The following is a 19,701-nucleotide window of genomic DNA, read 5'->3' on the forward strand; positions in this document are numbered from 1 at the left end:
GCAAAATAGTTCCTGTCCCCAAGAAACTTACAGTCTCAAAGGAGAAGCTTGGTCTTTCACAGATTTTGTGAAGCAAGGATTTTGTAAACCTATAAAAGTTGTAAATGACTTTATATTAGAAGATAAAGACAATCTCAAAAAGAGCAGCCTGGGGTTGAACTGGGGCTCAAAAATCTCTCTTTTCTTTACACAAAGACATTAACTGAGACTGAATAGAACAGATGAATAAGCAGGCTCTAACTCTAGGCATCCTAAAACTAGAAAATGTTAAAAGCGGGAGGTACTTTGTTAGAACATAGAAGACAGAATGTTAGAATTATAAGGGACAATTGAATTTGTACAATTCAATAAATCAAGCTTCTTATAAACATCTACTTTGTGCCTATTTTAAGTGTTGGGATGCAAATACAATTAATGAAATAAGCCATGCTCCCAAGGAGATTATAAAATAAATATGAAGATAATAAATAGAAAGTATTAAATATGAGATTGTTGTAACATGTTCTTTGTTCTTGCAGAGTACCAATGACATCACAAGGACCATATCTTGATTTGTACGTGAGATAGTTTGAGAGGAAAGCACTAGGAGTGGAGGAGGGGTTGAGAAGGAAGAAAACAAGCATTTATTAAGAACTTACTATGTGCTAGAATATAGAAACATTCTTGATATAGGTCTTGAAGGAAGAGGGGAAGTCTAGGAGGAAAAGGTAGGGAGAAGTGCATTCCAGGAAGGGAGAATACTTATTGAGACATGGGAGATGGACCATCACAAAATGTGGGATGGGGAGTAATGGTCTACAAAGCTGGAAAACTGTATTTAGAATAGTTTAAGGAATATTTTAAAAGTTGACAAAACTGAAGAAACTGAAGACCAGGAAAGTCCTAAGTCTACATAGCTAAACGCCACACTCCCTAGTTAATGGAGCACCTAGAGTTTCTATCTGTGATTCTGTTCTGATTAGGATTTTGATGAATGGTTGGATGAAGGCAAAGATAATATATTTATCAATCTCTGACAAGAATATCTAATATGTAAGGGATAGAACTGGTATCCAAAAAGATGGGTAGGCTAGAACAAATAGGCTGAAGTTTCATTTTGGATTCTAATAAGAATAAATGTAAAGTCCTACACTTAGGTTCAAAAAATCAGTTCCTTAACTATAGGATGGAGGAAATGTGGGTAGAAGTCTTAACTGACTAACAATTCAGAATGGAAATCAAAAGAGCTAACATATCTTAAACTATATTAACAGGAGAGTTATATAAACTGATGCAAAGATGAGGAGAACCAGGAAAAACAATTTATACAATGACTACAATGGAAGTGGAAAGAAAAGAATAAAATTGAATATCATATAATTATAATTAATAAACTTATCCACAGAGAGGAGAAAACATAGTACTGACCATCAGAACTGGATTTTTTTTTGGCTATAGCAATTCATAAAAGGAAAGAAAAGATAATAGTAAGTGCCTACTATGTGAGTGAGAGTATCATAGATGTTGACACATATTATCTCCTATGATTTTCACAAAAACCATGAGAAGTAGTATTACGATTCTTATCTTTTGACTGAAGAAACTGAGGCAGATATTAAGTGATTTGTCCAAAATCACATTTAGGAAGTGTCTGAGACTGGATTTAAACTCAGGTCTCCTTGGCTTGAGGCCCACCATTCTATCATTTGGGCCACCTAGCTGCTTATATGAAGGCAAAGAAGGATTAGAATTAGCTTCTTCAGAGAAAGACCCATACCAATGAACTCGAAGCTCCTTGAAGTATTGAGATAAGTCATATGGAAGAAGACCTCAGAGGCTATAACTAGGATTAATGAATGGAAATTATAGGGAGGAAGATTTTTGCTCCATAGAAAGGAAAATGCCCTAAAATCAAGAATGTCCAACAAATGCACCAATGAATGGGCTACCTTCTAGTTCTAAACATATGATCCTGTCATTCGGTGACCCAGAGGAGAGAGCCCGGGTAGTATGGAAAGCCAGCTTTGGAATCAGGAAGACCTGGTTAGTTCAAGCCTTGCCTTCATGTGACAAAAGGAAAAATCTCTTAATCTATTGTAAACTTAGATATAATTATATATACTTCACTTATAAACGAATTCTGCATCAGGGGAAAGGGGTTTCCTCACCAGGAGTTTCTTTCATGGAAGAAATCATAGGTCTAGACCATATAAAACCAGACAAAACAAATGTGAATAATCTGCCTAGAGAAATCAATCATTTGTCAAGGATATAAAAAAAGAATTTAGTATTTAGGCACATATTAAACCAAACCAGGGCTTCTTAAACTTTCCACTTATGACCCCTTTTCACCCAAGAAATTTTTTTGCAGCCCTGGGCATATAGGTCTATAAAATAGGTATACAAATCAAACATTTACTGAAAAGAAATAATAATTTCACAACCTCCATATTCATTTACATGACCCGTAATTTAAGAAGCTTTGGACTAAATGATTCAATGAGATTCCTTCTAGCTATAAAAGTGGCTAAGCCAGTACTTTGACTGATGACCAAGCCCAGTACAATTTCCACCAAATCAGGATGATGAGATGTTGAGATATGGCTCTATCAGTGTAGGATTCCAATTTTCAGAGGGGAGAAGTATGGAGTACATCTCTCCTAGGATCAGAAACTTGGAACTGGAGGGGAAGTCATGGGCTAGCAAATCCAACCCCTGTCTTATGGCTTTAATTGCCTCTGGAGGATATGATCTTAACATTAGTCTGCTCTACACTTCTCATTTCACATATAAGGAAACTGAGGTGGATAGAAATTAAGTGACTGTTCTAGGGTCATAGAACTAGCAATAATGTAAAGTAAACTCTGAAGCATCATCTGACTTCAAGGCCATGGTCTAACCACTAAGCCAGATTTCTTTGTATATGGAGGACATTGTCCTAACCTGAAGGCTAGCATGGGAAAGGTCCCTTTTTAGGCTCATATTTTTTGGATGAACTAGTGGATAAAGGAATGAATAAATAATTGAAAAAATTAGAATACTGGGACAAGTTTGACCAAAAAAAAAAAAAAAAAGACCAGTGTTAAATATTTCCTCATAATTTCAGGACTGAAACAAGTTGGGGATGAGGGGAATGCTGATAAAGAGTGAACTGATTTGATTTGGGGAGGGGATATAATAGTGAAACTGAGACTGCAGCAGAGACTTCTTATTTGGGAGTCAGGATCAGGGAAGAACACATATGTTAGCATATGAGAGAGAAATCATGTTGCAGTCAGTAAATAGAATTTGAGACTTGACATCAGAGAACCATTTTAGTCACATGCTAATGTCATAACTTTGGGCAAAATTGTCTTCTATGCAAAGATATTAGTGAGGAAAGCATTTTGGTAAACCTTAAAATGTTGTAGACATTTGAGAGATTTTTACAGAGATATATATGAGGTGGCATATGGTAATATACATACATATACATATTTTATTTGTGTGTATACACACACACATGTATCATATGTAGTTAGGGGATGCACTGGATAGAATGCTGGGCATAGAATCAGAGAAACTTGTATTCACATTCTATCAGTCAACCCTCTAAGACTCATTTTCCTCATTTATAAAATGGAGATAAGGGCAGGACCGTACTTCCCAGAGTTGTTGTGTATATCAAATAAGATAATATCTTTTAAACACATTTTAAACCTTAAACTACTATATATATGCTAGTTGTTTTCTTCATCATCATCATCATCATCATCATTGCAGCTAGGTGGCTGATAGAGTACCTCTCTGAAGTCAAGAAGACTCATTTTCCTGAGTTCAAATCTGTACTCAGGCACTTATTAGCAGTATGATCCCGGGCAAATCACTTAACTTTGTTTGCCTCAGTTTCCTCATCTCTACAATGAGCTGCAGAAGAAAATGGTAAACCACTGTCTTTGCCAAGAAAACCCCAAATGGGATTGTGTAGAGTTGGAAATGACTGAAAAACAACATTCTGGGCAAGTCATTTAACCTTTGTCTACCAGTTTCCTCAGTTTTAAAATGAGATAATGATTTTGGGTTGCTGTGAGGATCACATATGATAACATTTGTGAAAGTACTTAGCATAGCTCCTGATATATGGTAGGTATTTAATAAATGTTTGTTCCTATCCCCGTCTTCTGAAAGTTAAATTTCTCTAGTTCCTTCAATCAATTTTCATGTGACATGATCTCAAAACTTTTGTCATCCTATTTCTGTATATTATTTAGCTTATCAATGTTCTTTCTGAAATGTGGAAGCCAATAATAATAATATAGGATGTAGACTTAGTAGGGCAAAGAGTATTGTGAGATTTTCATTTTCCCAGTCCCAGACACTATGCTTCTCTTAAGTTCAAGGTCAAATCAAGCTTTCTAGAGGCCATAACATACTTCTGATGCTTATTGAGCAAGCTGCCCACTACAACTGGAGATTTTTCCAGATGAACCACTGTTTAGCCAAGCCTGCGCCAATTTGTATTCAAACCCAAGTATGAAGCAAAACATTTAGTCTTATTTAGTGTAATGTTATGAGTTTTGGTCGAATGTTGCAGCTTTGTGTCTTTTGAAAATCTGATAAAGTTTCTCTCTATTCCTTTGTTCAGGTCCTTAATAAATATTTTAAATAGCATGGGGCATTCTACTAGGGACCTTCTTCCAAACAAGTCATTAATGACGCTTTGGTCCCTGCTATTCAATGAACTCCAAATCCCTACAGTCCTTTCCGGCTTTAAAAACCATGATCCTATGAATTAAATATGGTAGGAATGCATGGGAATATTCCCAAAGCTCTGTCTTGCGTCCTTTTCTCTTTCTACACTTTCTCCCTTGATGATCTTACCCATCTTTTGACTTTAAACATCACATCTGTGTAGACTAGTCCTTATTGTAGAGCACCACCCTCAACTTCTTCCCAGAATTCCAATCCAGGATTTCCAGTTGCCTGTCGGATAGCTCTCTCCCTTAATATGTTACCAGTCTAATCAAACAGCATTTATCACATACATATAAGGCATAGTAGGGAGTCACATGCCTACTGGACACTTAGTTGAAGATGTCCAACAGGGAGGTGGTGACACAGGGATAGGGCTTATATTTAATCTTCAACATGTCTAAAATTGAATTTATTATTTTCCTACTTCTTGGCTATGTGATCCTAGGCAAGCCAATTAATTTGTCTTTGCCTCTGTTTCCTCATCTGGAAAATGAAGAATAATCATAGCACCTGCTTCCCAGGCCTCTTGTGAGAATCAAATGAGATAGCTGTAAAGCACTTAGTACATTATCTGGTACATAATAGATATTAATAAGTATTTGTTCCCTTAATATCTTACCTGGCACATAGGTATTGATAAATACTTGTTCCCTTCCCCCACTTTGTCCAAGACAACCCTACTCTGCTTGAGAGTCTGTTAATTCTCTAGTAAAGCTTTGCTTAAAACCTGCCATGTTTCAGTCAACCATCATTCTTCACCCTGGCCAGGTGGGGTGGAACACTCCCAATATTTCGTGGTAGGGATTGATGGCAAGTGGGACCTTCCCCAAAATACAGAGTGATAGAAATATCTCCTCAGGAGTAGGTAGGGGGAAGTTTATTCCTCCCTTTCTGGGATCGTTCCTGGAGATTCTCTCTCCCCACAGGGTAGCATATAGGGTTTCTCCAACCTCTAAATTTTGTGCTTAAAAAAAAGATCTGACTATGCAGAACTCAAAAAATGAATTGAAGGACAATGTGGTAAGAGACTTTGGACTCAAAGCCCCTGACTTTACATATGAGCTCCAATATTTACTAACTTTGAAATTGTAAACTTTATTTGTAAAATTGGAGAAATAATAGTTGTATCACTTATCTCATAGTGGTGTTTCAAGGATCAAGTCAGGTATTTACAATTGATAAAATATTATTTTATTTACAAGCTATTATTTACAAACTGAGTTAGTCAACAAGCATTTAATAAGCACCTACTATGTGCCAGGCACTTCGTTAAGACCTGGGGATAAAAAGAAAGGCCTTCAAGGAGCTCACATTCTAATGGGAGAGACAATATGCACAAACAAGATATAGACAGGCTTTACTGAAGATAATCTACAGGAGATCAATAAGTAGGAAAAGATTAAAATCAATTTTAGACATATAGAAGATAATCTATAAAGGATCACAGGAATTAGAGCCAGTAGGAGCTTGGAAATCCATCTAGTTCAATCCTAGTATTTTATCAGTGAGGAAACTGAGGCTCAGAGAGGTGAAGTGCTTTGTCTAAGGCTATACAAAAAATACGTAATTATTAGCCCCATTTTACAGATGAGAAAACTAGAGATTAGAGATTAATAATGATAGCTGGCAGTTAGACAGTACTTTAAGATTTGTAAAGCATTTCATATACATGATCTCATTAAGCTTTTCAACATCCTTAGAAGTAGGTGGGTATTATTAATGCCTTTTGATTAAAGGGGGAAGGGAAGGAAATAAGCATGTATTAAACATCTATTACATGCCAGACACAGAGCTAATCGTGTATTTGATAATCACTGTATTTGATTTTTACAACAACTCTAGGTGGTAGGTGCTACTATAATTCCCATTTTACAGATGAGGTAAGTGAGGCAGGCAGGGGCTAAGTGACTTGCTGGGCTGGATTTGCACTCAAGTCTTCCAAATTTCCGATCTAGCACTCTATCCATTGGGCTACCACTTGCTTCTGGATGAGGAAATGGAGGTTCTGAGAGTTATAGTGACTTGCCCATAGTCTAACATTCTCTCCTCAGCTCCATAGTGCCGATCGCAGGTCAGTCCACTTTCCCAATATTCCACATTTCCTTAAGACCTTGAAATTGTCCCATCTCTACCTCCTGACTTTTTGGCCGGGATGATTCATTCGTTCACTCACTCAATCATTCGTTCAGTGAATATTGTCTGAATTGATGTTGACTTCCCAAACTCCCACTAAGCCCCAACCTAGCCCAGCTGCCCTACTTACTCACTGACCTCTCCCTTCATTCAAGGCTTAGAGCTAACTATTCCTGTGGGACTTGGAGATGACCTGGGGAGGAGGTAGCACTGACCTGGGCTCTAGAACATTAGGGAGCATGGCTCCAGTTCGTCCCTTGCTTCCATTATAGTACATTTTTATTTATCCCGTAACTATTTCCAGGGCCCCATTAACACAAAATTCCTTTCAATGGCCCTGGTCCCGACCCAGCATCGGCCTGACCCAAAGGCCCCAGGGGCCTAGGAAAGGAGTGGATGGAAGTCCAGCCAGTTTCCGGTCCTGGGAATTTTCAAAACAAACTCAGCAGCTGCTCTGGGATCGGGGCAGCGAGGGAGGAGAGGGAATTGAAAGAGAGAATTTGAGAAAGAAAAAGGCAGGGAGTGATACTGAAACATCAACAGAGAGAGAGACTGAGAAACAGGCAGGCAGGCTGTCAGCTATAGGCAGGGACTCCGAAGATTTTCTCAGACCTGCTGGGCAAGGGGGGTCTGACTAAATCCCTTCTCCCCAGGGACTGAGAAACCCAGATTCCTTTCTCCTTCTGCCTCTGCCTCTTTCTTTGCTCCTGCCCCCTCTCTCCTAGCATCTTCCAGGATTTTTGTCAGAGGAAGGGGCACAGAGCCCGATCCTGACTTTCACCCTAGTAGGGAGTGAGAGATACTCTCCTGTACCATACAATCAACCCCTGGAGAGCAAGTCAAGCAGAAATGTCTCCCCTATTCCAGGCATAGGCAGTATAGATAGTTTTAATTAATAAATACTATTTTAAATAGTATTATAAATAAATACTAAATTTAAATAAATACTATTATTAAGTAGTAATAATAGTTCAACAGGATAATGGATAGAGAGCAGACTCTAAAACCAGGAAGATTGGGTTCAAGTTCTATCTGTGATACACACTGGCTGTGCAAGTCACTTAACCTCTAACCCAGCCCCTACAAGTCTCTAGGGCTATGAATGTCAATGGAGTTATCTATCCACATTGGGAGAGGAAGATTTTTCACTGGGTAGTTTCCTACACTAGTGAAATCCCAAGTCTAATCCTTATGCTCATGGATGATTTATATATACATGGTATTTTCCTCACAATAGCATGTGAGAAGGGAGAACAGGTCTCCTCATCTTATAGATGAACTTTCAATCTTTGAATGACTTGCTCAAAATCACATTAGGTGGTTGCATCTGAACTTGAATCCAGCTCTCTAAACTGAAAAATTCAGCATTCTTATTACTAGGTCACATTGTTCCTTTCTCTCAAATCCTAGGCACTTGAACTCTATCCTCAGCCTTCTTCATCTAGTCACTTGGCTATGTTGGCTCTCACTGGAGTCCAGGAGGAGAGTCCTCATGGAGAGTGTCCTGTCCCTGCTGCTGCTGCTGCTGTCTTCCCCCTGACACACATCCTCTCTAATTTCTGTTTCCTGTTTTCAGGTTCTGTATCCTGTGTTGCTCTTCCAGGCATCATGATCCCCCTCCCCCACCTCCCACCATCAGCTTGTATGTATGTGCTCCACTGGCCTCAAGCTACAGGCATTCTGGTCAGCCTCCCCATCTCAGATTCCTGACCCCCTATTTCTACACAGTGCCCCCAGACAAAGTTGGCCCTTCCCATGTCAGGACTGATCTCCCATCCTACTCAGATTAATGTCACAGGGAGCTTGTAAATGACTTTTGGATGGAGAGAGAGGAAGGGAGGGAGGGAGAGAGACAAAGACAGAGAGAGAGAAAAAAAGACAGAGAGACAGAGAAACAGAGAGAGAGAGACAGGCATGCACAATGAGAAAGAGAGACAGAGAAGAGAGAGAAAAAGAGAGACAGAGATAGAGAAAGGAGAGACAGACAGACAGACAGATAGAAAGAGACAGACAGAGACAGAGACAGACACACAGAGTGAGAAGAGAGAGAGAGAGAGAGAGAGAAAGAGAGAGAGAGAGATCTCTAAAGTCTCTAAAGACTTATAGACAGAGACAAACCATGCTTGAGAAACGGACAAACACAATGAGACTGAGAGGTGTAAAGGTGAAAAGGAGAGATAAGGAAGAAAGTAAAAAAGAAGCAACAATCTACAAAAATTTGGATGGAGGAAAAACATGAGAATAGAGGAGAGAAAGGGAAAGGAGAAAAATGAAGATGAGAAAGAGAGAAAGGAGAGGAAAGAGAAGAGAGAAAGAAGTGGGAAAGAGAGAAGGGAGAGAGAATAGAAGAGTTGGAGAGAGGAGAAGAGAGAGAGAGAGATGGAAAAACAGAAGACAGAGAGATAAGAGACAGAGACAGAGAGACTGGAACCAGAAGGGGATAGGCTAGCAAGGCATAAACAGGAGACAAAACCGACAGGCCACAGTGGTTCATAGATTGTTAGAAGTGAAAGGAGCTTTAGATTTCATCCAGGTAATCAATCCCTTCATTTTAACTACCAGGAAACTAATGTATAATATAATGGGCAGACCTGGAATTTGAACCCATGTCTCTTGATGACTGGTCAAATGTTTTTTTCCACTCAAGCATGGTGAGAATCTGGTGAGGGCAATGTCTGAGGGAAAACAGAAATTGGCATCCTGGATAAAAGGATGGTCAGTTAGATTGTAAGGATGGCTGAGTGTCTCTCACTGGAATGAAGGATTGAGGAAAAAGTGGGAGGAGGAAGCTTTCATCTCCACCACCCTGGAAAAAATGAGCCTCTCCTATGTCTGAAGAAGAACTTCTCAAGTTGGGGGGGGGGGGTGTAAAAGATACCTGAATGAGTCAGCATTAGGAAAAAGCTATCTTCTTCTCAGGAGACCTCAAGAAATAATAATATCAGATATTTATATAGTGTTTTAAGGTCTGGAAAGTGCTTTACAAATATCTCATTTGATTCTCACAACAACCTTGAGAGGTAATTGCTATTATTAAGTCTATATTTACTGATTAGGATACTGAGGCAGACAGAAGTTCAATTACTTGCCTAGGATCACACAGCTAGTATCTGAGGCTAGATATCATCATCATCATCATCATCATCATCAAAATCAATTATATAACATTTACTATGTATAGTACTTACTATGTACTATGTATGCACTGTGCTACACACTTTATAATTACTATCTCATTTGCCCATCACAACAACTCTTGGAGGTAGTCGCTATTATTATCCTCATTTGACAGATGAGGAAACCGAGACAGATAGAAGTTAAATGACAACCAATAAGTATCTAAAGGTAGCTTTGAAATCAGATCTACATTTTTCTATCCACCATACCACCTAGCTGCCTGAAGAAGGGAAGAGGAGGGGATGACCCTTCTTAGAGATGGGAAAATGGCTTTGATGATCCTTGGGAATATGTGGGAGTGGGGACTATGGGGTTTGAAGTCAGGGCACTCAGCATTCCAGAGGTACTCATTGGGGATAAGCTGCCTACAAGTGGGACCTCATATTCTTCCCAGAAAAAAAAATTACAAGCAGATGTGGTTGCCTTGGGGGGTATGGAGAAAGGAGTTATATCAACACTGAACAGAATCTGAAACCCAGGCTGGGGGTGGAGGGTTACGGGTCGAGGAACAGCTCATTAAACTGATCCCCTTCTTAGCCCAGAGCTGTTCTTCGGAGACAACGAACTCATCTGGGGTTCCTGATTCTCTTCCCACGCTTGTGTGTGTGTGTGTGTGTGTGTGTGTGTGTGTGTGTGTGTGTGTGTTGGGGAGGTGGGGCACAGCACAAAAGATTCTAGAGCTCCATGATCCTTAAATATTTAAACTTTTTAGATTTACGACCTCCAGAGCAGAGGAGAGGCTCTCTTGAATTCAAATTTCAGCTTTGCCACTCATTCCATTTGTGACTGCTTAGAGAGGGGAAAATGGGAAAGGAAAGATGGATAGCAAAAGAAGGATAAATCTCTGGGACCAGGTCCCAAGTAGATGAAGTTATGGGTCAGATGTCTGAGCTCCTTTTGAGGGTCTATAGTCTAGGGCAGGGGATGGGGGGATCATAGAATCTAGAGCTGGCAGAGATTTTAAAGATCATTTAATCCAACTTCCTCATTATACAGAAAGACCCCCCTCCCCGGAGAAATGACTTTTTCATTGTCACAAAGTTAATAATTTTCACAGCTGGGTATTGAACCCAGGGAAATGTCTCCTCTCCAAAAAGCTTAAGTACTTATGGATCACAGACTCCTAGATTCTTAGATAGGATAAGGAATGTTAAAATTCTTCTAATCTAATTCCTGGTCCAACACACTCATTCTTTCTACAATGTATCCAACAAGTGGCAAGTTCTCAACTATTTAATTACAAATAACTGGGGACTTTACTACATAGTAAGAACCTTTTCCTTACGGTAAGCCTAAAACATCCTTTCTTGCAACTTCCCTTTGTTGCTCCTATCTCTGTGCTATGGAGGCAACCCTAAAGATAACTGAAGTCAAGGACCATTCTCCTCCCCCAACACCAAAAGCCTTCTCTTTTCTAAGTGAAGCATCCTTAGTTCCTTAACTTTTTTTTTTTAATGTGATAATGATGAAAACTAATACAAATGAGACTTTGCTGTTAATAAATCCGCTGAGCGTATTACTATTATTCCCATTTTACAGATGAGGAAACTGAAGCTTAGAAAATTTAAGTGACTTATCGAAGGTCATACGGTGAAGTTTTCAGATCCTCAGGTGGCCCCATGCTGTCCAGGACACTGCCACCACTGTCTGTTCTCTTCCTCCTCCTGCCCGGACTGGGCAGCACTCTCAACTCTAATGATCCCAATGTCTGCAGCTACTGGGAAAGGTGAGAAAGGAGGTCTGATCCTGCCTGATCAGTACCAAAGACCCCTCCTCTTCCTGGCTTCATCACCCCTTCCCTTCACAGACTCTTCCATAATAACCCTTTCTCTTATTTATTTTTCTATCCTACTTTCTACTCTGTTCCTATCTTGGATCCTATCCCTTCCTATTATTATCTCTCTCTTTCCTCTTCTCTCAAACATTATCTCTGTTCCCATTTGTTTCTGATCTATTTCTATTCCTATCCTTACTCTCATTTCTGTCTGTTTCAATGTGCTTTTTTTACCTGACTTACTATCTATCCCTAGCTCTCTCCTAAACCTCACTTTCCCCAGTATGTCACCATTATTGTCCATATCTTTCTTTTTATTCTATTTCTTTTTCTCAACTTGTCTCTGCCATGGAACCATCCCTGTCTCTTTTCCATCACCATAAGAATCCCCATCTCTTTCATTACTCTGGTCTCTATCTTTCTCTCTCTGTCACTGGGGGAGGTCCTGGGAGATTTGTTAAGAATTGCCATAATCTATTTGGGGCAAGAGAAAGAAAAGAGGTAGGTGATAGAAAGGATGAAGGGAAGAGAGGGGAAAAAGAGGAAAAGGGAAAAGGATCATAAAGTAAAGTTTGGCTCCAACTCCCCAAGTATGAGATGGGATTGGAAGATTGACCTGGGCCTGGCTTATGAATTCCAGATGTGTTGGGAGGGTAAGACAAGGGAATGAGAGGATGGAGTCCAGATATCAAGAGAATGGTTCCATATGTGTATTTTGAGGGGAAACTACCCTAAGTATCCCAGATGGTGGGAGAGGTATCTAAGACATTAGAAACACCCCCTTCCAAACATCTCATCCAACTATGAAATTCTTTGAATCTATAATTCTGGAACTGAGGAAGAGGGAATGAAATTCTCTTAGTTTTCAACTAGATGCAAAGAGAGAAGGGGGTTTATTTATTTATTTTTTGTTATTGCTCAGATTAGGTAACTATTTCTTCTGTTCATGATGGAGCTAATCCAAATACTGGGGAATTATTTTAGATGATAGGGATAGCTTTAAAAAATTTTAAGGTTGGGGGGAAATCCCCAAATGTAACCTAAAGGGCATATTTCCTTGACTCACAGTTCAACCCCTACCTTAAATTCAATCCCAAGGGATCTATTTGAGAATTCAATAATCCCATTAAAGATAAAGAAACTGAAGCCCAGATTGGAGAGAGGGGGTATTTGATTTGCGCAAGGTCATTCAGCATAGTTATTGCCAGAGCTAGGACTTGTAACTGAGTTTTCTGATGGCCCAGCATAAGGGCTCTATGCCAAGTTGACTGTCTTTTTCCACCCTAGCTTCACCACTACAATGAAGGAATCCTACTCTCATCCCTACACCCAACCCCCCACTGAACCCTGCAATCAGCTTTGGGGTCATGATCGTTCCTGTCCTCAGCCAAAGTAAGTACAATCTCCAATCAATCAAACTTCACAGAGAAAACAGGGTTTGGGATGGGAGGCTGGACTTTCACTTAATCAGCAGTCCCTCATGTCGTTTTCCTGTTGTGTCTGACTCTATGATTCCATTTGGAGTTTTCTCAGCAGAGATGCTAAAATGGTTTCCTATATCTGTCACCAGCTCATCTTACAGATGAGGAAACTGAGGCAAACATGGTTAAATGACTTGCCCAGGGTCACACAGCTAGAAAGTGTCTGAGGTCAGTTTTGATGGAAGGAAGATGAGTCTTGCTGACTTTGGGCAAAACTCTTTCTGATGCAGCAGGCATTGGGCTAGATACAAAGAAAAAATGTTATAATTCCTGCCCTCAAGGAGCTTACATTCTACCTAAGAGAATAACCTGACCCATTTCTGCTCACAGTACTTAACATTTATGTGGCGATACCATGTGATAGGCCTGTGCTTTATAAGGGCTTTACAATTATTATTTTAGGTGCTGGTATTGCCCTCATTTTCTAGATAAGGAAATGGAGGCAAAGAGAAGGATTTGTCCAGGGTCACAAAGCCAGTAAGTGTTTTCGGTAGGATTTAAACTCAGGTCTTTTCTACTAAAGGTTCAGTGTTCTATCCAGTAAGCCACTCTGATGCATCAGCCTTCCCTTCTAAGTAAAGGTTTTGCACAGAAGATATTTTGAGATCCTCTATAAGAGGTATTCTTAACCTAGGTTCCATGGACCAATTTCAGAAGAGTCTATGAATTTGGATGGAAAAAAAATTACATCTTTATTTTCACTAACCTCTAATTGAAATTGAACATTTTTTCCCATCCTTCGAAATCGTGATTCTGGGAAAAGGTCCATAGGCTTCACCAGCTGGCCAAAGAGGTTCATGAGAGACCAAAAAAAAAAAAAAAAAAAAATTAAAAACCCCTGAGCTAATGCAATTTATACCTAGGCACAAATCCTTTGTGCTACAGCCCCACCCAATGGCCATCTTCTGCTTGAAGATTTTCTAAGATAGTTAACTGGTAGGAAGTTTTTACTCACAAGGAACTAAAATCTGCCTTCAAATAATAGCTCCTAACTATTGCTTCTGGTCCTGGTTTCTATGGCCAATTGAATTCCATAAGCATTTAAGTAGCTATTAATGTACAAGGCTAGTGGAAATAGCATAATGGATAGAGGGCTGGATCAGAGGAAGTGCTCGCTTTAAATTCTTGCCTCTGACACATCCTAGTTGTGTGATCAGGCAAGTTATGTAACCTTTAAGTGCCCCAAACAATGAACAAAGCTGGGGCTGATCTGCTTTTGTAGAGAGAATTTCGTCTAGGAATTTTCCTTCTATCAATGAAGTCCAGTGCCTATCCCTATTTCTTAAGGCGGTATCAATCCTAACAGGGATACAGAGAAATAAAAATAATCCCATTCTCAATAAATTTATTATCTATTAGAAGATATCACTCATAAAACAAGATATTTTGAGGAGGGAGAGAGTACCCATAAATTCAGGTTAGAAAGGAATAAAGACTTCAAGAATGAGATAGGAACTTTGCAGGAAATTTACAATTCTAAGATGAAGAGGTGAAAGCATACCAAGTATGAGGGACAGCCTTTGCAAAGACCCTGAAGTGGGAGATGGAATGCCAAATTCAAGGAAAATATTCAGTACACCACTTTAGCTAAAGTGTATAGTTTTTAAAGAAGAATACAGTGGAATAAGTCTAGAAAGTTAGGCTAGATCCAGATTGTGAGGGTTTTATATATTTTTAAAATAGTATTTTACTTTTCCTGTCACTTTTATGTCAAGAAATTTTAAAAAATATTTTTATTTTCCCCTATAACATGTAAAACACTTTTTTACATAAAAAAACTTTGAGTTCCAGATTCTCACTCTTCTTCCCCAGCCCCTAGAATTGAGAAGGCACACTTGTAGTTATGCAAAACATTTCCATAAAAGCCATGTTGCAAAAGAAAGTATAGATCTTCCCCTCCAACAAAAAGCCTTCAAGAAAAAAAAAAGTTTTTAAAAAGTGTGCTTCAGTTTTTATTCAGACACATTCAATTCTTTGTCAGGATATTAATGGCATTTTTTCATCATAAGTCCTTCAAAGTAGTCTTGGATCATTGTATTGATGAAAATAGCAATATCAAAGCCATTCATAGATGATTATCCTACAACATTTTAGCAGGCGTTTTTGCAAGATTTTGATTTCCAAATTTTTCTCCCTCTTTTCCCCTCTTCCTAAAATGGTAGGCAGTTTGATAGAGGTTATATATGTGCAATGTATTTCCATATTAGTCACAGTTGTGAAAGAAGAAACAGACCAAAAGGGAAAAAAAGTGTCCATTGATCTACATTCAGAGACCCTTAGTTCTTTATCTGGATATGGATAGCATTTTGTATTTTTTTTGGTATAGGTAATAGGTAACCAATAAAGATTTTTGAGATTGAGTGGATTAGTCATAATTATGATTTAGGAGAGTTATTATGGCAATTGTATGGAGGATGGATTGGAGAGAAGGGAGACTGGTGGTTCTCTTATTAGGCAAGAGGAACTGGAGACCTGAATCAGGGTGGTGATTGTATGAAGAAAGGGAGTTCAATAAGGTAGATGCCAGAGAGATACCCTTTACAAGCCTGAACAATTAATTAAATATGTTCTATGAAGAGTGGGAAGAGTCAGCATTCCTGAGTTTGGGCTCTTGGATGATCATTACATTCCTGACAGAAATCAGGAAGTTTGAAAGAGAACAATTTGAAGGGGAAAATGATGAGTTTTCTTTTGAACATTGGGATTGGAATGATACATGGATGTGAGAGCCATAGGACCACAGCTGCTGGATTAGAAAGGACCTTATACCTAGCCTAGTGCCTGGCTTTTAATAGCAGTCAAGAAATACTTGTTGATTCATCTGAAACCGAGGCCCAAAAAGGTGACTTCCTGAAGGTCTCACAAAATAGTTAAGTGGCAGAGACAGGATTCAAACCTGAGTCCTTTTAATATGTCGACAGATGAAACTTGCAGTCCATTAAAATTGCCAGATCTTTGGCACATGAACTATTAGTTAGTCATCTTCCTCTCCAGCCTGTTCTTGGACTGTTGATTTTTTTTTATTACCTCAAATATAATACTTTCACTTTAATAGTCATATTATCTAGCCATTTGCCTTTGGAAAAGGCTGTTCCCTGTCTGTTTTATGGCAGAAAGATTCTGGGAGGGGAAGGATATGCATGTGTGATTGTGTGGTCCAATGGTGAGACTGCTTCAATTTGTGATTCCGGTATTGGGAGATGCAGAGTGAACCTCTCCTTGTTTCCATATATTCCCAGAGAAAGAGGGATTCGTTTACCTTTTTGTAACCTCTCAAATCAGAGAGTTGGGAAGTCCTCTTTCAGATCAAACCTCAATTAATCTTACTACAGTTTCCTCTTAACTTTGTGGATGTGTGGAGGAGCCGGTCTTTCCCTCTCTTTTATCATCTCCCTTTAACTCCCAGGATTGTGTACCGCACAGCTTATCGCCAGGCCGTGAAGGTGAACCACCGGAGGCGCCTGCGATGCTGCCAGGGCTACTATGAGAGCAGCGGGGCTTGCGTCCGTGAGTCCAGCCAGACCCCACCCCCTCCTACGCACCCCAGATCTTGGCCCTGACCACCACATCTGGCCCCCAACCATCCCCAGATGTGCTTAGTTAGCAGGAAACGGGCCAGGGAGGTGGGAGGTTCAAGGCAATAGGGAAATAGTGACTTATGGAATGTGAGCAAAGTTTGGCCCCAGCTCTTCAATGGGACCTAACTTGTTAACCCCAAGCCCCAGAGCCTTCCCTGGCACAGAGTATGGATATCACTATCTCTTCCCCCATCCCTCTTTCTGGATTCTTTCTTTTGTTTTCCCTAGCCATCTATCCCTTCCTTTCTCCCTCCCTTCTTCACTTCCACTTTTTTCTTTTCTTTTTCTTTCTTTGTTTCTTCTTCCTTCCTTCCTTCCTTCTTTCCTCCTTCCCTCCTTCTTTCTTTCTTTCTTTCTTTCTTTCTTTCTTTCTTTCTTTCTTTCTTTCTTTCTTTCTTTCTTTCTTTCTTTCTTTCTTTCTTTCTTTCTTTCCCCTGTCTTTCCTTACTTCCTTCTGGCCCTCCCTCCTTTCATCTCTCTTTTTCTCTCTCTCCCTTCCCCTTCTTTCTTCCTTCTCTGCCTGCCCCCCCCCTCACTCCCCTACTTCCCTCTTAATCTCTCTGTCTGTCTATCTCTGTCTCTCTGTCTGTCTTTGTCTTTCCATGTCTCTCTCTCTCTCTCTCTCTCTCTCTCTCTCTGTTTCCAATGGCCAAAGGCTAGATCTTGGCTCTGCCACAAATGACATTGAGGCTCAGCCTCCCTGAGACTCTATTTTACCATGATCAAAATGAGAATATTACTTGTATCATCCATCTTTCTGGGTTGGGTTGTTATGAAGAAGTGCTTTATAAAATGTACAATTATGGACTATTATTGTCTTTCTATCTTCTGTCTCAGTCTCACTTCTTATGTTTTTATCCCTGTATACTTCTCCACTTTTGACCATCTTTCTCTATCTCATTTTTTGTACTGTTTCCCTCGGTTCCCTTATTCCCCTTTTCTCAGGCTGTCAAAGGATCTCTGCATTATCTTTGCTTTCTCCAGCTTCCCCCTTCTTCTGCTTCCAGAGGGTCTCCCTTTTCTCCCTAAGCCCAGCTTGAACAGTGTTGATTCCCAAAACAAGATTCCAAAGGTGGCACTCCCTCCCCTAAGCTCTCAGCAAGATGTTCTTTAGACCACTGCTTGGGGAGTCAGGGAAAGACTGAGGAGGTCCAAATTGTGAAGTCTATTCAAGTTCTTACTCTGAGTTGCTATAACTATCTATGCTCCAGGCTGTCTGAGTTCTTGGAAACGAAAGGCAGTAATGGAGAAGACCCAGGTCTCAAGACCAGGAGGCCTCCTTTCTCTTTGTTCTGACAAATAATGACTGTATCCCTTTGTAAAATAAATACTAATTTCTTTTATTTGTTAAATAGGGATAAAAATTCCTACCTAACATATGTCACAAGGTTATTGTGAGGAAAGTGGCAAAGAAATGAGTTATTCTGATCGTCTGAGGTAGCTAGAGATCGGGGATGGACTTCAGTATCTTGGGGGAATAAGGGGCAAGTGTGTTCCCTTCACCACTCTCTCTTCCCTCCCATCCCAGCCCTGTGTTCTCAGGAGTGTGTTCATGGCCGGTGCATTGCTCCAAATCAATGTCAGTGTGAGAACGGATGGAGGGGGGATGACTGCTCTTCCTGTGAGTATCCCCAGTTGTGCCATACCCTCCCAGAACCCTTCTGTATCATGAAAGAACCTCAGGGAGATTCAGGATGTGGAGAAGGGAGTGATGGATGAGGATTGTGAGGAAAATTTGGGAGTTGAGACTGGGGCCCAAACAGGATTGGACAATTCTAAGGATTAGAGAGAAGGAGACACAAAGCAGCAGAAATAAAGAGGAGAGACAGAGATGGAGACAGACAGAGACAGAGATAGACAGAGACAGAGACAAAGACAGATGGAGAGAGACTGAGAGACAGAGACAGAAACAAATAGACACTGAGAAACACAGATAAGAAAAGATAAAGAAATGGAGAGATTATGGAGAATAAGTTAGAAGCCCAGGCAAGGACAAGGACTGGAGAGTAATCAGGCGCCCCAGGTCAGGTGAGTGAGTGACTGACTGTGTCTATCATTCTACCCCTCACCCCCACCTTCAGCTTGCCCATTGCAGCTGTGGGGCAAAAACTGTGAAAATGTCTGTGAATGTGGCAACAACAGCACTTGTGACCCCAAGACTGGAGCTTGTGTCTGTCCTCCGGGCTTCCAGCCTCCCCGATGCTTCCAGCGCTGCCCACCTGGTTTCTATGGCCCTGACTGCCTGGCCCAGTGTCATTGCCATGGAGCCTCCTGTGATTTCCAGACAGGGGCCTGTGACTGCCCTGCCAATAGCACCGGACCCAGGTAAGCAGCTTGGAAGCCGAGATACACATTGACATAAACCTAGATACAAACCTACCGATATGGGCATTTATACAAAGGCAAGGCACAAATATCCTCAGAAAGACACTTATGAACACACACATATGGAATCATAGTGGTGAGCTGGGAAAGGGTTTGACCAGTTCACTGGGGAGAGGGAAGGGCAGTCCCAGTCCCTGAGGCTTAATCAGAAGTTGTCCTTAGTCTTTTGAACAAGATGTCCATCTCCCTATGGAGGATATGGACAAGTCCTGTGTTTCCCAGAGGGTGTCCCTGGCTGATGCATGGACAAGTCCATGGCTCCATGGGGAGAAGCTCCCAAATGTCCTAAAACAAAGCTTATGTGTGAGTTCTATAAGAGGCTTTGTAGGTCAGTGGATGGGGCATTGGATAGAGGTTCAGGATACCAGGGTATGAATCTCAGCTTTGTCACTTTGCAGCCTTTCTGATCTTGGGTAATACACTTACTCTCTGAATCTTTGTTTCCTCATTTGTAAAATTA

General features: G+C 40.3%; 1 protein-coding gene across 1 annotated transcript in view; it reads left to right on the plus strand.

Annotated features, from left to right (window-relative positions):
- Positions 1-19,701, plus strand: part of PEAR1 (platelet endothelial aggregation receptor 1) — a 44,696-nt gene that overhangs the window by 12,625 nt on the left and 12,370 nt on the right. The window contains exons 2-6 of the mRNA XM_003768142.4: positions 11,563-11,749; positions 13,085-13,189; positions 16,685-16,785; positions 18,385-18,477; positions 18,938-19,181. Coding sequence (XP_003768190.2) covers positions 11,643-11,749; positions 13,085-13,189; positions 16,685-16,785; positions 18,385-18,477; positions 18,938-19,181 — 650 coding nt within the window. The 5' untranslated portion in view covers positions 11,563-11,642. The remainder of the gene's footprint in view (positions 1-11,562; positions 11,750-13,084; positions 13,190-16,684; positions 16,786-18,384; positions 18,478-18,937; positions 19,182-19,701) is intronic.

Source organism: Sarcophilus harrisii, chromosome 4 (genome assembly GCF_902635505.1).
Source record: "Sarcophilus harrisii chromosome 4, mSarHar1.11, whole genome shotgun sequence".
Taxonomy (NCBI): Eukaryota; Metazoa; Chordata; class Mammalia; order Dasyuromorphia; family Dasyuridae; genus Sarcophilus; species Sarcophilus harrisii.